The 19,290-nt window shown below is 55.2% G+C and overlaps 2 protein-coding genes across 5 annotated transcripts in view; one reads left to right on the forward strand and one right to left on the reverse strand.

The window, feature by feature from the left end:
- The window catches only part of COL8A2 (collagen type VIII alpha 2 chain), a 31,082-nt gene extending 18,251 nt beyond the window's left edge, over positions 1–12,831 (forward strand). For 2 of the 3 annotated variants that reach the window (XM_055254957.2, XM_055254959.2), the window contains 2 exons: positions 7,834–8,042; positions 8,604–12,831. In XM_055254957.2, coding sequence (XP_055110932.1) covers positions 7,850–8,042; positions 8,604–10,522 — 2,112 coding nt within the window. In that variant the 5' untranslated portion in view covers positions 7,834–7,849 and the 3' untranslated portion in view covers positions 10,523–12,831. Of the gene's footprint in view, positions 1–7,699; positions 8,043–8,603 lie in introns of those variants that run through there. The other variant, XM_063627914.1, reaches the window with a different exon arrangement.
- A 1,284-nt stretch (positions 12,832–14,115) lies between these two features.
- ADPRS (ADP-ribosylserine hydrolase) lies at positions 14,116–19,184 on the reverse strand. 2 transcript variants are annotated; one of them, XM_055254964.2, is made up of 6 exons: positions 18,924–19,184; positions 16,714–16,810; positions 16,230–16,437; positions 15,961–16,145; positions 15,528–15,628; positions 14,116–14,951 (listed from the first exon to the last, which is right to left on the reverse strand). In XM_055254964.2, exons 1-6 carry the CDS (start codon positions 19,132–19,134, stop codon positions 14,659–14,661), a joined length of 1,095 nt encoding a protein of 364 aa, XP_055110939.1. In that variant the 5' UTR covers positions 19,135–19,184; the 3' UTR covers positions 14,116–14,658. The 2 variants fall into 2 exon arrangements, with proteins under 2 accessions (XP_055110939.1, XP_063483995.1); XM_063627925.1 differs by having other exon boundaries at positions 14,116–15,628; positions 18,924–19,170.
- Between the last annotated feature and the right edge of the window lie 106 nt (positions 19,185–19,290).

Genomic DNA, 19,290 nt, shown 5'->3' on the forward strand with positions numbered 1-19,290 from the left:
CGCTGTGGCCAGTGCGCACTCCCCAGCTCCACCCAGATGGGCGCATGCCAGGTTCCAGCTCTAAGAGCCAGGGTGAGCCTCCTCTCAAGCCCACAGGCCCTTGGAGTTGGACGAGAGACTCCTCTGTTTGCATCTGTCTCTGCTGTTGCTCTCTGCCTTTCTCTCCCTCCATGGCACTATATCAGAGTGGCTAGGAACTCGGGGGTTTTTTTTTTTTTGAGACAAGGTCTCACTCTGCCACCCAGGCTGGAGTGCAGTGGTGCAATCATGGCTCACTACAGCCTCAAACTCCCAGGCTCAAGCAATCCTCCCACTTCAGCCTTCCAAGTAGCTGGGACTACAGGTGCATCACCATGCCTGGGTAATTTTTTAAATTTTTAGTGGAGATGAGGTCTCACTACGTTGCCCAGGCTGGTCTTGAACTCCTGAGCTCAAGTGATCCTCCCGTCTCAGCCTCCCAAAAGTGCTGGGATTACAGGTGTGAGCCACCGCACCCAGCTGAGCTCAGGTTCTTAACGGGCATCTCCAGAAATCCCTGAGTCTCCTCATTTGTGAACTAGCACCTCTTGCCCAGGGACACTGTCAGAATTAAGTCACGTATTGCATGTAAAGCCTCGTGGCGGTTCCTGACACCTGGTCTTCCAGCCGCAGTCCTCACTCAGACCCTCCTCACTCATGGCGACACCTCTTTGGAGTCCTGGCATCAGACCTGACCTCAGCAAGCGCAACGCAGTGCAGGGTGGAAGGGTCTGGGATGGGGCAAATTCAGGGAGCCGAGAGGGTGGGTCAAGGACACTTGCTGAAGGACCCCCATTACCAAGGAGGAAGGAAAGGTGCCAGCTTGCGGGGGTGCTGCCTGGGCTCCTGGCTGCACTTGGGACTGTTCCTTTGGCGTCCTGCTGCCTGAGCTCCTCGAAGTCCTCTTTGCCCTGAGCACCCTCCCAGCTGCACCCCTCCATCACTCCCGACCCCCAGAAGCCAGGGCTGTTCTGGATCCTCTTGTGATGGTGTCAGGACCTTGACCATGGGCCAACCAGGCCAGAACAGCTCCTCCCCTTCCTCGGCTTCCTGCCACACACTCTGCCCCTTCTATCTGCTCCCCCATCCCCCTGTCCACCTGCCAAGCAGAACATTCTGGTTCTGTGCACATGTGGGCAGCCCCCGAGCTCAGGTGGCTAGTGCAGGAGGGCCGTCCCCTGCGCAGGAGAGTGGGGATGGTGTGGTGGTTAGGGGCTGGAACTCGGGACTCGGACTGCCTGGGCTTAGGCTCTCACTGTGGTGCTTTTGGCGAGTGGCCCCCTCAGGCAGTTTCCTCATCTCTTGTTTTTTTTTTTTTTTCTTTTTTTTTGACGGAGTCTCTCTCTGTCGCCCAAGCTGGAGTGCAGCGGTGCCATCTCAGCTCACTGCAACCTCTGCCTCCTGGATTCCAGTGATTCTCCAGCCTCAGCTTCCCGAGTAGCTGGAATCACAGCCACCATGCCTGGCTTATTTTTGTATTTTTAGTAGAGATGGAGTTTCACCATGTTGGCCAGGCTGGTCTTGAACTCCTGACCTCAGGTGATCCACCTGCCTCGGCCTCCCAAAGTGCTGGGATTACAGGTGAGCCACCGCGCCCTGCCTCCTCCTCATCTCTCTGTCTCTCTTTTTTTTTTTTTTAAGTGAGACAGGATCTCGCTGCTGCTTAGGCTGGAGTGCAGTGGCACAAACACGGCTTACTGCAGCTTCTACCTCCTGGGCTCAAGTGATCTTCCTGCCTCAGCCTCCTGAGTAGCCAGGACTACAGACCTGCACCACGATGTCTGGCTAACTTTTTAATTTTCTTGGTAGAGACAGAGTTTCACTATGTGCCCAGAGTGATCTCAAAGTCCTGGGCTCAAGCGATCTTCCTGCCTAGGCCTCCCAAAGTTCTGGGATTACAAGTGTGAGCCACCATGCCTGGCCAGTTTCCTCATCTCTAAAACAGGGATAACATACCTCACAGGCTTGTATGAGGATTACATGTAAAGCATGAGGCCAGTGCCTGTCAAGGTACCCCAGCAGCATTCCCCGGTGGGTCAGGCCTGCGTAACGTGGCCTTGATGGGTTCTGCCATCAATCAGAGCAAGGCGAGGCGGGCGGCCTGTGCTGAGGGGAGGCTCTGGGCGAGGCCTCAGCTGACACTTAAGACTCTTACAGTTGGAGCTTCCATTCCTACCTCTGTAAAATGGGGGTAATAACTGCAGGATCTTCATGGGTTTGTTGAGGGGATTAAAGTGGCCTTTGAGGCCTGGATCACTCTTTGGCACACAGGGAAACATGTGGCAAGTGTTACTATGATACTGAAGCTCAGGGAGGTTAAATGACCCATCTGAGGTTACAGAGTGGGTTGGTGGTAGAACTGGGATTCGAACATGAGAGCTGACAGGTCCATGGGTCTTCTCTGGAGGCCTGCATTAATTCCTGCAAAGCTCCATGTGATCCAGGGCTTGGAGGAGCAGGGACCTCAAGCCCAGACCTAGCCTGGCCTGAGGGAGGCCTTCTCCCCACACACATCCCCAGACACGCACACCCCCGCCTCAAACTCCACTTGTTGCCAGGCACAGGTGCAGAGAGGTCCCTGCGTAGGGTGGAGGGAACCCAGAGCAGGGATTTGAGGGGAAGCGGGACTTTCCTCGGGTGTGAAAAACACCAAATAGAACCTCCTTCGAATAATGGGAGCCCACTCTGAGCCAGGTGCAAAATCTCTAGTTATCACAGCAGCCCCAAGAAGCAGATTTTAACCCACTTTATTTTTATTTTATTTATTTATTTATTTATTTATTTTTATTTATTTATTTTTTTGAGATGGAGTCTCACTCTGTCACCCAGGCTGGAGTGCAGTGTCGTGATCTCGGCTCACTGCAAGCTCCGCCTCCCAGGTTCACGCCATTCTCCTGCCTCAGCCTCCCGAGTAGCTGGGACTACAGGTGCCCACCACCACGCCCGGCTAATTTTTTGTATTTTTAGTAGAGATGGGATTTCACCATGTTAGCCAGGACGGTCTCCATCTCCTGACCTCGTGATCCACCCGCCTCAGCCTCCCAAAGTGCTGGGATTACGGGTGTGAGCCACCGCGTCCGACCTATTTTTATTTTATTATTTATTTATTTATTTGAGGTGGAGTCTCTGTCACCAGGCTGGAGTGCAGTGGCACAATCTCGGCTCACTGCAACCTCCACCTCCCTGGTTCAAGCGATTCTCCTGCCTCAGCCTCCTGGGTAGCTGGGACTATAGGTGCATGCCACCACGCCCAGCTAATTTTTATATTTTTAGTAGAGATGAGTGTTCACCATGTTGGCCAGGATGACCTCGATCTCCTGACCTCAGGTGATCCACTCGCCTCGGCTTCCCAAAGTGCTGAGATTACAGGCATGAGCCACTGTGCCCGGCCTATTTTTTATTTTTTGAGGCAGAGTTTTGCTCTTGTCACCCACGTTGGAGTACAATGGCATGATCTCAGCTCACTGCAAGCTCCGCCTCCCAGGTTCAAGCGATTCTCCTGCCGCAGCCTCCCAAGTAGCTGGGATTACAGGTGCCTGCTGCCACGCCTGGCTATTTTTTGTATTTTTAGTGGAGATGGAGTTTCACCATGTTGGCCAGGCTGGTCCTGAACTCTTGACCTCAGGTGATCTGCCTGCCTCAGCCTCCCAAAGTGCTGGGATTACAGGCATGAGCCACAGTGCCCAGCTAACTCACTTTAAAAAAATAACAGGTGGGGGCCAGGTGTGGTGGCTTACGCCTGTAATCCCAGCACTTTGGGAGACTGAGACAGGTGGATCACCTGAGGTCAAGAGTTTGAGACCAGCCTGGCCTACATGGTGAACCCTCATCTCTATTAAAAATGCAAAAATTAGCTGGGCGTGGTGGCATGCACCTGTAGTCCCAGCTATTCAGGAGACTGAGGCAGGAGAATAGCTTGAACCCAGGAGGCAGAGGTTGCAGTGAGCCGAGATTGTGCCATTGCACTCCAGCCTGGGTGACAGAAGCGAAAGTCTGTCTCAAAACAAACAAACAGAAAACACAGATGTGGGCCTCACACCTGTAATCCCAGTACTTTGGAAGTCCGAGGCGGGCAGATCACGAGGTCAGGAGATCGAGACCATCCTGGCTAACACGTTGAAAACCCGTCTCTACTAAAAATACAAAAAATTAGCCGGGCGTGTTGGCGGGTGCCTGTAGTCCCAGCTACTTGGGAGGCTGAGGCAGGAGAATGGCGTGAACCTGGGAGGCAGAGCTTGCAGTGAGCCCAGATCACACCACTGCACTGCACTCCAGCCTGGGTGACAGAGCGAGACTCCGTCTCAAAAAAAAAAAAAAAAAAAAAAACAGGTGTGGCTCACTGGCTCACGCCTGTAATCCCAACACTTTGGGAAGCTGAGGCGAGAGGATCACTTGAGCCCAGGAGTCCGAGACCAGGCTGGGCAACATGGTGAAACCCTGTCTCTACAAAAAATAGAAAGAATTAGCCAGGTATGGTGGTGTGTGCCTGTGGCCCCAGCTACTCTGGAGGCTGAGGTGGGAGGAGCACTTGAGCCTGGGAGGTTGAGACCAGCCTGGGCAACAAAGTGAGACCTCGTCTGTACAAAAAAATTTCTTTTTATAGCTGAACATGGTGGTGCATGCCTGTAGTTCCAGCTCCTCCAGAGACTGAGGTGAGAGGATCGCTGAGCCCAGGAAGTTGAGGCTTCAGTGAACTGTGATTCTGCCACTGCACTCCAGCCTGGGCAACAGAGCAAGACCCTGTCTCAAAAAACAAAATAAAAAAAACTTTCTGGCTGGGCATGGTGGCTCATGCCTATAATCCCAGAACTTTTGGAGGCCAAGGTGGGAGGATTGCTTGAGCCCAGGAGTTTGAGACCAGCCTAGGCAACACAGTGAGACCCTGTCTTTACATAAAATAGAAAAAATTAGCTAGGCATGGTGGCACGTGCCTGTTGTCCCAGCTACTTGGGAGGATGAGGTGGGAGGATTACTTGAGCCTGGGAGGCCAAGGCCGCAGTGAGCCATGATTGTGCCAACTGTATTCCAGCCTGGGCAACAGAGTGACACTGTGTATCCAAAAAATAAATAAAATAACAGCTTTAGGCTGGGTGCAGTGGCTCATACCTGTGATTCCTGCTCTTTGGGAGGCTGAGGCAGGCGGATCACTAGAGGTCAGGAGTTTGAGACCAGCCTGGCCAACATGGTGAAACCCCGTCTACTATAAATACAAAAAATTAGCTGAGTGTGGTGGCAGGTGCCTGTAATCCCAGCTACTCAGGAAGCTGAGGCAAGAGAATCTCTTGAACCTGGGAGGCAGAGGTTGCAGTGAGCTGAGATGGCACCACTGCACTCCAGCCTGGGCAACAGAACGAGACTCCATCTCAAAAAAAAAAAAAACCAGCTTTATAGAGATATAATTCACACATCATACAATTGGCCCATTCAGTGTACAATTCAGTGTTTTGTTTACCGTGTTCATAGAGCTGTGCAACTATCATCACCACGATCAATTTTTGAACATTTTCATTTTCCCTAAAAGAGCTTGAGACCAGCCTAGGCAACACAGTGAGACCCTGTCTTTACATAAAATAGAAAAAATTAGCCAGACATGGTGGCACGTGCCTGTGGTCCCAGCTACTTGGGAGGCTTAGGTGGGAGGATTACTTGAGCCCGGGAGGCCGAGGCTGTGCCCATTAGTCGTCACTTCCCATCTCCTCCCCGCCCCAGCCTTAGGCAACCACTGATCCACTTCCTGTCTCTATGGATTTGCCTATTCTGGCCATTTCATATAAATGGAATCACACAACATGTACATTCCATATCTCACTTTTCACTGTTTTCAAGATTCATCTGTGTTGTAGCAGGTGTCAGGACTTCCTTCCTTTTATATATATATATATATATATATTTTGAGACCAGGTCTCACTCTGTCGCCCAGGCTGGAGTGCAGCTCACTGCAACCTCCACCTCCTGAGCTCAAGTGATCCTCCCTCTTCAGCCTCCTGAGTAGCTGAGACCACAGCACACCCACACCCAGCTAATTTCTTGTTTGTTTGTTTTGTAGAGATGGGGTTTCGCCAGGTTGCCCAGGCTGGTCTCAAACTCCTGGGCTCAAGCAATTCACCCACCTCTGCCTCCCAAAGTACTGGGATTACAGGCGTGAGCTATTGTGCTTAGCCTATTTATAGATAATTTTTTTAAATTTGAGGTTTTGCTATGTTGCCCAGGCTGGTTTTAAACTCAGGGCTCAAGCGATCCTCCCACCTCAGCCTCCCGAGTAGCTGGGACTACAGGTATACACCACCATGCCCAGCCTGTACTTCATTCGTTTTCATTGCCGGGTAATATTCCCTTGTATGGCGATACCACATTGTATTTGTCCATGGACATTTGCATTGTCTCTACTTTTGGCTGCTGTGAATATCGCTATTATGAACATTCACATACAGGTTATTGTGTGGACATCCTCTCTCATTTCATGGATGAGGAGACCTCCTGCCCAGGCTCCTGCAGCTGGGAAGGGGAAGGGGAAGGGGAAGGGGAAGTCTGCCTGGCTGGTTCTAGAGCCTGTGCTTCTTCCCCACCCAGGCTTTGTTCTCTGAGTTGAGCCAAATGCTGCGACAGGCATAGGTCAGGGCACAAAGAAATGAGGCTTTATAGAGGAAGGGATGACAGCTTCCCAGGGCCATAAAAGATGAGTAGGGGAGGAAAATAACATTGCAGGCAGAGAAATAGCAGGCGCAAAGGCCAGAAGTGTTAAGGTGCCCGGTGCCTGGGAACTTAAGTTCTGGTTTACTGGGTGGAGGTGTGGGGAGGTGAGGGGCAGAGAAAGGGATAGCAGGCAATAAAGTTGGAGACACAGGCACAGAGCAGGTTAGAAAGGCCTTGAATGCAGGCCGGGCATGGTGGCTCATGCCTGTAATCCTAACACTTTGGGAGGCTGAGGCAGCTGGATCACCTGAGGTCAGGAGTTCAAGACCAGCCTGGCCAACATGGCGAAACTCCATCTCTACTAAAAATACAAAAATTAGCCAGGCGTGGTGGCACACGCCTATAATTCCAGCTACTTGGGAGGCTAAGGCACGAGAATCGCTTGAACCCGGGAGGCGGATGTTGCAGTGAGCCAGGATGGCGCCATTGCACATTGCACTGGGTGAGCAAAACTGTCTCAAAAAAAAAAAAAAAAAAAAAAAAAAAAAGCCTTGAATGCTATGCTAAGCGCCATAGACTTGATCCCAAAGGCGGGTGGCAGGGAGTCCAGAAGGGCATCAGCAGAAGGTGCAGTCAGACAGAACTAAGACAAATCCCAGCTCTGGCTTCCTCAAGACCTTTGCTTTAGTTTTATCATCTGGAAAATGGAGATGGCAATAATAATACCTTGTTAAAGTGTTCTGAGCATGAAGTGAGTTCATGTCCCTATGTCCCTAAAGAGCTCAGCCTAGTGCCTGGCAGAGAGCTGGCCCAGCAATGGAAATGGGTGTTGACATCCAAGAGTTTTCAGCAGGGGAGGTCAGACTGCTCTAGCAGGCACGCCCGGCTGCAGAGTGACTGGCTGGTTTTGAGGAGGCCGCTGTCCTGGGGAGGCTGGGCCCTTGGGATGGTGGGGGTGATGAACAGCCCCAGGCAGGGTCTGAAGAAGTTTTGGAGGTGGCTTATGCATACCCCCGCAACTTTGAAAATTGCTTGTGAATAATATCTAAATTCAGAATTGTTTCTCAGCCTTTTGACTAAAATCTCAAGTGTGATCTCTAAATTCTGATCTTTTGGTGACCCCGGGCCTGGTGCCAAACCACCGAGGGCTGGCTTGATGACTTTCTCTGTTCTTCTCTGCAGCACGTCCACGGACGCCATGCGGGGGACTCTGACACCCCTGTCTTCGCTGCTGCTGCTGCTACTGGTGCTGGTGCTGGGGTGTGGGCCGCGGGCGTCCTCTGGTGGCGGGGCCGGTGGGGCAGCGGGCTATGCCCCGGTGAAGTACATCCAGCCCATGCAGAAAGGACCTGTGGGACCACCCTTCCGGGAGGGCAAAGGCCAGTACCTGGGTGAGAGCCTCCTCACCCCACAGTGCCTCAAATAGCTCCCAACCCCCAAATCCGCTGCCTCCCTGACAGCCATCAGATCCTCAGGCGCCCCCCACAGCCCCTCATTCGCCACCAATCTTCCCACCTTCACTGTTTTTCCTAATACCCCAGAGGGCCTGGAAACGGTGCCGTTGGCTGGCACAGGTGGTCTTCCAAGGGCAGATGAACTGGGAAGTTGGGAGGTGGGACTCTGCTCCCACGGGCTCTAAGGTGGGCTGCTGGTGCCACCTGGTGGCCACTCCACCTTCAGGTCATGCAGGGATGAGAGGTGAGAATCAGCCAGGCTCATGGAGGAGGCCCAGCCTGGGTAGGTTGAGTGTTAGGAGCCCTTAGTGAGGACACCCTGTTGCCCCCAAGATGGGCCCTGGACCATCCCCAAACCCCGTCTTCCATGAGAGTAGGGAGGGGAAGCCCCATTCTTTCTCTCCCATGTACCTCAAACTGGAATGGGGGAACGGGTAGATGGGGTCCTCTGTCCCCACAGTTCAGGCCCCTGACTGCCCGCTTCTCTTTCTTTCTCAGAAATGCCTCTACCGCTGCTGCCGATGGACCTGAAGGGAGAGCCCGGCCCCCCCGGGAAGCCCGGGCCTCGGGGTCCCCCTGGCCCCCCTGGCTTCCCAGGAAAACCAGGCACGGGAAAGCCAGGACTCCATGGGCAGCCTGGCCCTGCTGGCCCCCCTGGCTTCTCCCGGATGGGCAAGGCTGGTCCCCCAGGGCTCCCTGGCAAGGTCGGGCCACCAGGGCAGCCGGGGCTTCGGGGGGAGCCAGGAATACGAGGGGACCAGGGCCTCCGGGGGCCCCCAGGACCCCCTGGCCTCCCAGGCCCCTCAGGCATTACTATCCCTGGAAAACCAGGTGCCCAGGGGGTGCCAGGGCCCCCAGGATTCCAGGGGGAACCAGGGCCCCAGGGGGAGCCTGGGCCCCCAGGTGATCGAGGCCTCAAGGGGGATAATGGAGTGGGCCAGCCCGGGCTGCCTGGGGCCCCAGGGCAGGGGGGTGCCCCTGGCCCCCCTGGCCTCCCTGGTCCAGCTGGCTTAGGCAAACCCGGTTTGGATGGGCTTCCTGGGGCCCCAGGAGACAAGGGTGAGTCTGGGCCTCCTGGAGTTCCAGGCCCCAGGGGGGAGCCAGGAGCTGTGGGCCCAAAAGGACCCCCTGGAATAGACGGTGTGGGAGTCCCAGGGGCAGCAGGGTTGCCAGGGCCACAGGGCCCATCAGGGGCCAAAGGGGAGCCAGGGACCCGGGGCCCCCCTGGGCTGATAGGCCCCACTGGCTATGGGATGCCAGGACTGCCAGGCCCCAAGGGGGACAGGGGCCCAGCTGGGGTCCCAGGACTCTTGGGGGACAGGGGTGAGCCAGGGGAGGATGGGGAACCAGGGGAGCAGGGCCCACAGGGTCTTGGGGGTCCCCCTGGACTTCCTGGGTCTGCAGGACTTCCTGGCAGACGTGGGCCCCCTGGGCCTAAGGGTGAAGCAGGGCCTGGAGGACCCCCAGGAGTGCCTGGCATTCGAGGTGACCAGGGGCCTAGTGGCCTGGCTGGGAAACCAGGGCTCCCAGGTGAGAGGGGACTTCCTGGGGCCCATGGACCCCCTGGACCAACTGGGCCCAAGGGTGAGCCGGGTTTCACAGGTCGCCCTGGAGGACCAGGGGTGGCAGGAGCCCTGGGGCAGAAAGGTGACTTGGGGCTCCCTGGGCAGCCTGGCCTGAGGGGTCCCTCAGGAATCCCAGGACTCCAGGGTCCAGCTGGCCCTATTGGGCCCCAAGGTCTGCCGGGCCTGAAGGGTGAACCAGGCCTGCCAGGGCCCCCTGGAGAGGGGAGAGCAGGGGAACCTGGCACGGCTGGGCCCACGGGGCCCCCAGGGGTCCCTGGCTCCCCTGGAATCACAGGCCCTCCCGGGCCTCCCGGGCCTCCGGGACCCCCTGGTGCCCCTGGGGCCTTCGATGAGACTGGCATCGCAGGCTTGCACCTGCCCAACGGCGGTGTGGAGGGTGCCGTGCTGGGCAAGGGGGGCAAGCCACAGTTTGGGCTGGGCGAGCTGTCTGCCCATGCCACACCAGCCTTCACTGCGGTCCTCACCTCGCCCTTCCCCGCCTCGGGCATGCCGGTGAAATTTGATCGGACTCTCTACAATGGCCACAGCGGTTACAACCCAGCCACTGGCATCTTCACCTGCCCTGTGGGCGGCGTCTACTACTTTGCTTACCATGTGCACGTCAAGGGCACCAATGTGTGGGTGGCCCTGTACAAGAACAATGTGCCGGCCACCTATACCTACGATGAGTACAAGAAGGGCTACCTGGACCAGGCGTCTGGCGGGGCCGTGCTCCAGCTGCGGCCCAACGACCAGGTCTGGGTGCAGATGCCGTCGGACCAGGCCAACGGCCTCTACTCCACGGAGTACATCCACTCCTCCTTTTCAGGATTCTTGCTCTGCCCCACATAACCCGCGGGGGGCCCTGCTGCCCTGGCCTCCTCCTCTTTAGTGGTAGAGCGACCTTTTCAATTACAAACAACCTCCCGAAAAAAAACAAAAGCTGAACAGAGGCGGCCGTGGCCTTGGCCCGAGGAGACTGACTTGCTTTCTCCCTGCATGCAGGCTGAGATATTGTTTCTGGAAGGGGCTGGCCTGAGTTTCTTTCCCCTAAATGTCTGTGCAGCGTCAGGGTTGCACCCCATGGGCCCTGGGGCACACAGCCCAGCCCCTTGTGAGTCCTGGCCTCTGCTGGGCCCTGAAGGAGCTGAGAGGGAGCTGAACTCCCCACCCCGCCACCTGGGGAGACAGCCCTTCCCACTGGCTCCCTGATGGCACCTGCTGGAGGAATGGGGCACGGTCTCCCTTACAGCCTTTGGCTGGGGCTCCAGCTCCCCCTGGGACCTCCAGCATATGACAGTGGACTAAGGACTGTGGGGTCTCCCTCCAAGGGAAAGGGAGAAGAGGGGACCATCGAGGTGGCAACTGTGGACACCCTGCCCGGGCTGCAGCCCCCATGGTGATGCTGTGGCATCAGACATGTCCGTGGTGGACACAGTGCCTGTTGTCCTGGGAAAGGGCAACCCCCTTTCACTGCTCCAGTGGCAGCCATGGGGAAGGCAGTTTGTGAGGGCTTGGGGCACAGACCTGGGGCAGGAGGCAGCTCTTCACGTTCATCCCCGTCTCTCCTGGGCTGCGCCCACCAGCTCTGGCTGTTTAGCTTGAGGGCAGCACAGAGGCCCCTGGGACACCTACAGGCCAGAAAGATCAACCTCTGTGAAGTGTCTAGAAGTATCTAGTGCAGATGGTGGCGGAGGCAGACTCGACCATCAGCAAACGTGAGCACTCTTCCCTTTCCCCCTTCGACCTGCTGCGGGCCGGGCTGGTTTTCTCATACAAAATTATAAGAGGATCCTTGCCACCCCAAGCCAGGTATCCCCACGGCACAGCACCTCTCGTTTGGCCCTCTGAACAGGGTGCATGCGAGCTGGGGGATGAAGACGGCTCCCACTTGCTTTTCCTTAATAAGAACCATATGGTGGGTGTATGTGTGTACGAGAGGGGTTCATCTGTGGGGGCTTCCTCTCCTCCCACCCTCTGATTCCAGTTTCCTGTTCTAAGCAGGACTAGGGCCCAGGAGGCTAAGGCTGGGAAAGAAAGGGTGCCAGCAGGTCCCTTTGGAATGAGTTGGCTCTGGACGTTTCTGCCATTTTCCCCAATCAGAGCTCCTCTGCAGGAAACAGGCAGGATGCCCCTCCCAACCCCTCAGTCCCTAGTTCAAGCTGAGTGGTAAGGCTGAGATGAGTGCTGGGAGTGGTGGACATTCCTGCCCTTGGAAAGATGGCCACTTTCCCTGCAGCTGCAGGGCCTCACACTCGGCCCTCGCCAGGCCAGCCCCACCCCCTGTACCAAGTGTGAACTGGGGTCATTCGGTCTGTGATCTCGTTGCACTGCTCCAAGTCTGGCCGTGTCCAGGCGGTCCATGTTGAAAATGGAGGATGGCTGCTGACTTCTGACTGGCTGAGCAGTGGGTTCCTTCAGGCTCCTTGCCAACCCTCCTCCCCTGCCCACAACTTCTCCAAACAAAGCAGGCTGTTTGCTTCAAAAAGAAAAATGGAAACCCAAATCTGCCCAAGTGACACTTGAAAAGGTTTTGGCTGGGGTTCCTGGTGGATTTCTTACTACCTAACGCCCAAGAAAACCAACTAAGGACTCTCAAACCATACCTGGTGGGGGTTCTTTGCTCAACCTCTTTCTTCTTCCCTAGGTCAAAGCCACTATGATCTGATGTGTTAGGGATGGGTTCTGACTGGCAGAAATTAATCAGCTCCCAGTGGGAGCCCACAGAACTAAGTAGGGTCCCAAGAAAATAAATGGGAGCTATTTCACAGCTGAGCTTCTGCCAAATTTCATTCCTCAAACCTTTCAGGAGGGGTGGTTGGCGTTTCTAAAATGTTTATGGGATTTGAGTTGCAGATGTCCACTTAACTGACTAGCTTTGATAAACAATGTCAGATTTTAACTATGAAAACGACATTACCTTGTGCATTTTTATATTGATTCCTTTTTTGAGATTAAAGTTTAAATGTTTTCCACTAGTCGTTTCACTTCTAACTTGGTATAGGAAGCTTAGCTCTCTAAATACCTATCATGTGCCCTGTATCACAGAAGATTCAGGAAAAATGCACTTGGGAATCAAAGAAAATGGACCTTCTTTTTGAAAAGACAAGCAACCGTGTTAACTGTATTGACACATCCTCAATAAAACCCGTTGTATAAAACAGCACTGTGCTGAAACCGATACTGACGCAGAGGTATCTCAAGCCTCTGGGTTCTGTAAGGTGTCCAGGAAGCTCTCTGGGGCTCATCATGCACTCACCAGCTCCCTAACCTGGATTTCTGTCACTACCACATCAGAAATGCCTGATGCTCATAAGCTGCTGAGGCCATGCGCCAGGCAAATGCCAGGAGGCATTTTAAGAAACCAAAGGCAGGTAGTGGCTAGAGCTGGGGGCGATGGCTCAATCTTTACTGGAATATTCCTACAAGCTCTCAGGGCTAGTGGAGCATGACGGCTGGCTCAGTAGTCCGAGGGCCAAGTTTCAACATCTGATACAAATTATGAATGAAATCATGAATCTTTGCTCCTAAGGGCCGGGCTAGTGTCAGGCCCAGTGCTGAAGACAGGCCGGGGGAGCTGTCCTGGGCGGAAAGCACCTGCTCACAGCCTACCACGCTCAGCCACGAAAGATCTGTCCCTGGCGCTGGGGCTCTGGGTGGCAGACCTGAAGCAATCTGTGTTTTGAAGAGTCCTCAGCCTAGCCAGAACCCTATCTTCACTAAAACAGATCTGCCCGACAGTGCTGAAACCGCAGGGCAGCTGCAGGCTGTGCTTGCTTGGCTAGCCACTGAGGCTGGATGCTCAGGGAATGTCCCTGGAGTTTGAGGGGAGGCATATTTCCCCTTTCAATTTTCCTTTCTTCAGAATGGATGCTAGTCTCAGACACTTGGGAACCCATGTGGGAGGATCGCCTGTGCAACAGAGACCCCATCTCTAAAAACATGCTGTGTAAAACTTCCTTGCAGGGAAAGGCTTTCGATTGGTCCCAAGATACAGGAGGAGGCACACGGCACTCAGTCCACCTGGTGCCCCTGTGATGGTGCCCTCCCCACCCAAAGGTTGGTAGTCTGATGACAGAAGGGCCCTCTGGATCCTTCTACAGGGTTCCTGTTCCTGGCCCAGCTGGGCCTAGCTCCTGTTTGGGGAAGTCAGGCTCTGAGAACAGAAAAATCTGGCTTTTCCCTACCTGCTGCCTCTGGCAAAGCACTCAGCCCAGCAGCCTGGGCCACTCTGAGTGATCTCTAACAGGAAAAGCCACCAGACCATGCCTGCTGTGCCCTTCCTGGCTGAACACGCAGCCAGCTGGAGTGCCTGGCAACACAGTGGCTCATGGCCTTGAGGCCCCAGCTTCTACAACAGTGCAGCGCAGACAAAGGCACTAGTCTTCAGATATCAGGCTGGCAGGGCAGAATCCATTCAGGGCAGGAGAAACAAGAAACAGTGGTGAGATTTACCAAAAACTGTTTATTGCGACTTCCACTGGAAGCTGTTAATAAGCCACATGGCAGCCAAGAGCCAGGTGTGACCTAGATCAGCTGGATGCAAGTGCCTGTCCCTTCATCCACACAACCTGCTGCTCGGGGACCCTGCTAGGATGCGCTTGCTGGCAGACTGGCTAAAACCCAACAGGGAGAAATTATGCTACTGCTCATCATTTCCACCTCCCCACATCCCATGTCCAAGACAATACAGGAAAATGCCACAAGTACCCCTCCAAAATAAACCCGCCTGGGTCTGTCTGTCCTACTGAGGAGCCGGGAGTGTCCTACGGCTCTGCAGCAAACCAGAGACTCAGTACCAGCGAGGCACCAGTCCCTTGCTCGCTGTTCCAGTGACCTCCCCTTAAGAGACCCCAGCCTCACTGGTGTACTCAGTCAGCTCCACAATGCAGGAAAAGTGGGGAGCCACACTCAAGGAAGCTCAGGGTTTCTGACTGGAGCTGTAGTTGGTCCCAGGGGACCTGGCAGAGCCCCAACAGCTGTAGCCCTCATAAACTCTTCTGGAAGACACGGTGCAGGCTTTGGGCCAGGATGTCTGTCTCCTCATAGCCTTCACAGCTTTGCTGCCAGCTCTCTGGCACCTGATCCATCCCATAGTAGGCACCAGCAATGGCCCCAGCCATGGTGGCAATGGTGTCTGTGTCCCCACCAAGTGAGATGGAATAGATGAGAGTCCTTTGAAGGCTATTAAAGGCAGAAGGGATCTCAGGGTCTGGCTCCATGCAGCGCAGGAAGCAGTAGATGGCGGTGGGTACTGACTCAAAGGCAGCAATGCCATTCCCTGTGGGGAAGCCAGGTTAGAGGGGCTCCATGCATCCCCAGGCCTCCTACCATTTGACACAAGTCAGCACTCTTGGCTTCAAGCAGGCTGTGACTAAGATCTCAGGCTCTACAGTTAGACCTCCTGGGCTCAAATTCTGGCTCCACCACATACTGGCTGCGTAACTGGGAGAGTTACCTAGGGGACCGCTAAGCTTCCTGCTCCCAGATTCAACTCCTTAAGCAGGCATGGAGTAACGTTAGCAACTCTCTGACAGGGTTGTTGTGAGGATGAAGCGAGATTGTGTCTGCGAAGCATTCTGCACAGTGCCCAGTATAGATGCCAGATAAATAAAATCCATTATCAACATTTTTACAACTAGTGGCCAGCTGCCATTTCTGAGGACACTGATCCACAAGGCTGACGGTGCTGTAGCTTCACAGCAAGAAGCACTGAGCTCAACCCTGCCATTGACTCTGTGTGTCACAGCAGCCCAGGGTACAATGTGACGGCAGGCATGACTCCATGCTCCCCTGAGCCCAAGACCGACCCTGAAGGACGACAGAGGGAGAGACAATGCCAGGCAGACCCACTCACCTAGCTCAGACACCACTTCCTCCCTGGTCACCGATGCCTGGTCTAGAAGCTCTCTAATCTTCTTCAGGCGGCTGGAGTACGGACGCTCCTCCATGCCCAACCTGTGGGTTGGGGGAGATTTCAGGGAGGTCAGAGCTAGCAGGGTGGCGGCGCGGGCAGGGGAGGGGGCTGCATGTGAGAACGAGCAGGGATGTGGTCAGGCTGCCAGCCAGGCACAGGTGCCCTGACAAGAGGTGGGAGAGGGCTGGAGGGGAGCAAGTTGTTTTGTTCTCTGGGACGCTGAGAGCTTGAAATACAGACAAGATAAAGGGGCTTCTGCCCATGCCTCCCTAGGGTCTGCAATTAAGGAAGGAAGGTTTCAGTTTGCGGCAATGCCAGAGGCCCCCTGGATCACCCACATACCCACACCACACACCTCCAGCCCCATACTCACTCCCTGGCATCCAAAACGGACTGGGCATCACCCTCCAGATCCTCCATGTGGCCCAGGAGTTGCTTGAGAAAGTGCTCGCTGGAAGACTCGCCCTGCAAGGCCAGGTGCACAGCCAGGGCCTGCAGGATGGCGCCATTGTAACCCAGGGAGGAGGCATGTGTCAGCTGGGCCGAGAGCCGGGCAAACTAGGGAGGAAGAGACCTGCTGTCACAGAAGCCCTGCTGCAGAAGAGGAAGGGGTCAGCCCAGAAGCCAGCCCGCCCTGAATACCTTCTGCACATCCTGGACACTGCTATAGGCCAGGGAGATGCCAGCCACCCGCATGGCACCTCCATTGCCATAGGAGCCTTTCCCGTTAAACTGGGCCCGCGCAGGCTCAAAGACATTGCGACATTTGGGGTTCAGGAGCTTCTTGAAGACAGTGACTACTCCAGCACCATAGCCCCTGTCAGGGTCTTTCTTGTACTCCTGAGCAAATCTAGGGAACAGAAGGGGAGACAGGATTGGGATTTACAAGATGCCTCTAAGGGTTGGGAGAGAAGAAATCGAGGCTGGTTTGGAAAAAGAGAAAGCCTCGGGGGCCTAAGGAGACTCCACCAGCAGTGCTGCTGTTTTAGCTTGGGAAGCTGTGCCAGCCAGACACAGGCTCCTGTGGAGGGTGGGGGCACGGACATGCACAGATGTCATTCCTCTGGTCAAGGGGTGCAATAACTTTCCCACTTGGTTTGCCCCAGCCCAGGACCATCCCCCTCACCTGTGAGCCATGTCCACCTCGTCAAAGGCCTCCTTGGCTAGCAGGGACTGCACCAGGGCCCTGGCCATGGCTGTGTCATCTGTGTAGTACAAGGCTTCTGTGGGGAGAGGAGGGAGGATGAGAGCCTCCTGCTCACCTTTGTTTTTTTTTTTTTGTTTGTTTTTTTGCTTTTTTTGGAGACAGAGTCTCGCTCTGTTGCCCAGACGGGAGTGCACTGGTGCAATCACGGCTCACTGCAGTCTTGAACTCCTGGGCTAAAGCTATCCTTCTGCCTCAGCCTCTCAAGTAGCTGGGACTATAGGCATGCATCATCACACCCAGCTACTTTTATTTTTTGTAGAGACAGGGTCTCACTCTGTTGTCCAGACTGGTCTTGAATTCCTGGGCTCAAGCGATCCTCCTGCCTTGGCCTCCCAAAGAGCTGGGATTATAGGCATGAGCCACTGTGCCTGGCCCTGCTCACCTTTTATTTTAGTTTATATTATTATTTTTTTGGTACAGGGTCTCACTCTGTTGCCTAGGCTGCAGTGCAGTGGTACGACCATGGCTCACTCCATCTCGACCTTCCAGGCTCAAGGAGCCTCTTGCCCCAGCCTCCTGCGTAGCTGGGACTACAGGTGCACACCACCACACCTGGCTTTTTTTTTTTTTTTTGGTAGAGACGGAGCTTCATCCTGTTGCCAGGCTGGTCTCAAACTTTTGGGCTCAAGTGGCCTCTCCCAAAGCGCTGGGATTACAGTTGTGGCTACAGCACCCAGCCCCTACTCGTGTTTTAGAGTCACCACATCTAAAATGACCTCAAGTCAGTTTCTCACTCCCATTCACTTTCGTGGGCCTGGGAAGCCTTAGGATCCCAGCACTGGTATTTTCAGCAATTCTTTATTCCAAGTCAGTCCTGCTGCTTTCTATTTTATGTATTTATTATCAGCCTACATCACGCTTTTATCTGCTGATTTCTGAATGAAAACTTCCATCCTCTTGTGGCTGCCATCCTTGCAGCTCCAGTCTTTCTGTTTTTGTTTTGTCTTTCTTTTGTACAGACAGGAGCTTGTCATGTTGCCCAGGCTAGTCTCGAACTCCTGGACTCAAGTGATGATCCTTCCACCTCAGTCTCCGGAGTAGCTGGGATTACAGGTGTGTGCCACCATACCCAGATTGAAAATGATAGTTTCTGGATGCAGATCTCCCTCTACTTCACTTCTCTGTAGCACAACACCAGTGACCAGTGTCTTCATCTTGAAATTATTTTCCTAGGTTTCGTTGATAGCCACTCCTGCTTCTCCTATCAAACTGTTTCCTTCCCTAGCCCCCTCCCTCCCTCCCTCCCTCTTCATTACCGGTGTTCTCCAGGATTCTGACCATGGCCCTTTCTTCTTACTATGCTACCTGCTCTCCAAGAAGATTCACCTCCTCTGCTTGACCTCACACCTGCTACCTGAGCCAGGATCTGAGCGCACAAGGGAAGGGAAGTGAGTTTTACAGGCAAGACAACACATGCAAACGCCTGGCCTAGAAGAATCACGGTGTGAGGAACCGAAGAGCAGAAAGCAAGGCCAAGGTTGGCGGAAGACGAAACTGCAGACGTGTGGGAGGGCCGGACCACGTCGGACACGTTAAGGAATGTAGCTCTGTAGTAAGGGTAATGGGAAATCACAGCAGGGTTTTAGGCGGGGGGAGGACGCGGTTAGAGTCAGGCTTCCAAAGCACGCCCTGCGGGGTGGAGAACGGGCTGGTGTTGTACTGACTCTAGAGAACCGGGAAAAACAGGTCAAGTCGGCAAGGGTGGACAGGCAGTCCCCGGCTTAGGATGATTCAACTTAAGTTTTTTTCGGCTTTCTGATAACGCTGATACGCATTCATAGAATCCTCGACGTCCGATGGGGCTGCGTCCAGATAAAACAGTTGTCTAAGCTGAAAGCGCACTTTCCACTTCAGGTATTTTCAACTTACGATGGGTTTATCCACACCCTGCACGGTTGAGGCCCCGGTACTGCCACGCCATGAGCACGGGATGTTCGGGGCGAGACGCCTAAGGCCGGAGATCGCACTGGCACTCGCTGAGCTCAAGCTGTCTGCGGGTCATCCGGCTCTGGCCCCGGTGCCCTCGGCAGCCTCATCCCCGCGCACACCCGACCCGTCGCCCCCGGAGGCTCCGCGCCCCTTCGGCCTCCCTCCCGCACGGCCTCTGACTTGCGCCCGGCCCCGCCCACCTGTCCGCTCACTCCCGGGCGTGCCGGGGTCGGGCTCCAGGCTCTGGACATGACGCAGGACTGACGTCAGGTCGACGGTGTCGTGGGCCTCGTAGAAGGAGCCCACGCAGTCCCCGAGCAGCGCGCCAGCCAGGCAGCCTCGGAAACGCGAGAGGGAGCGGGCCGCGCCAGCCCCTCCACCGGCCGCTGCCGCCATCGCCGCTGCCGCCATCCGCGCGCAGACTGCTCGCCACTTCCGGTGCCACCCTCGCAGTTTCCTTGCTCCCGGCCGGCAGCGCTCTCCGGGGCCTAGAGTCTCCGCTCCGCCGCCAGGTCCACAGCGCCGCCCAGCGGCCCGGAGTCGCGGCGCCGCGCAGTTCCCGCCAGC

Source organism: Symphalangus syndactylus, chromosome 12, assembly GCF_028878055.3.
Source record: "Symphalangus syndactylus isolate Jambi chromosome 12, NHGRI_mSymSyn1-v2.1_pri, whole genome shotgun sequence".
Lineage (NCBI taxonomy): Eukaryota > Metazoa > Chordata > Mammalia > Primates > Hylobatidae > Symphalangus > Symphalangus syndactylus.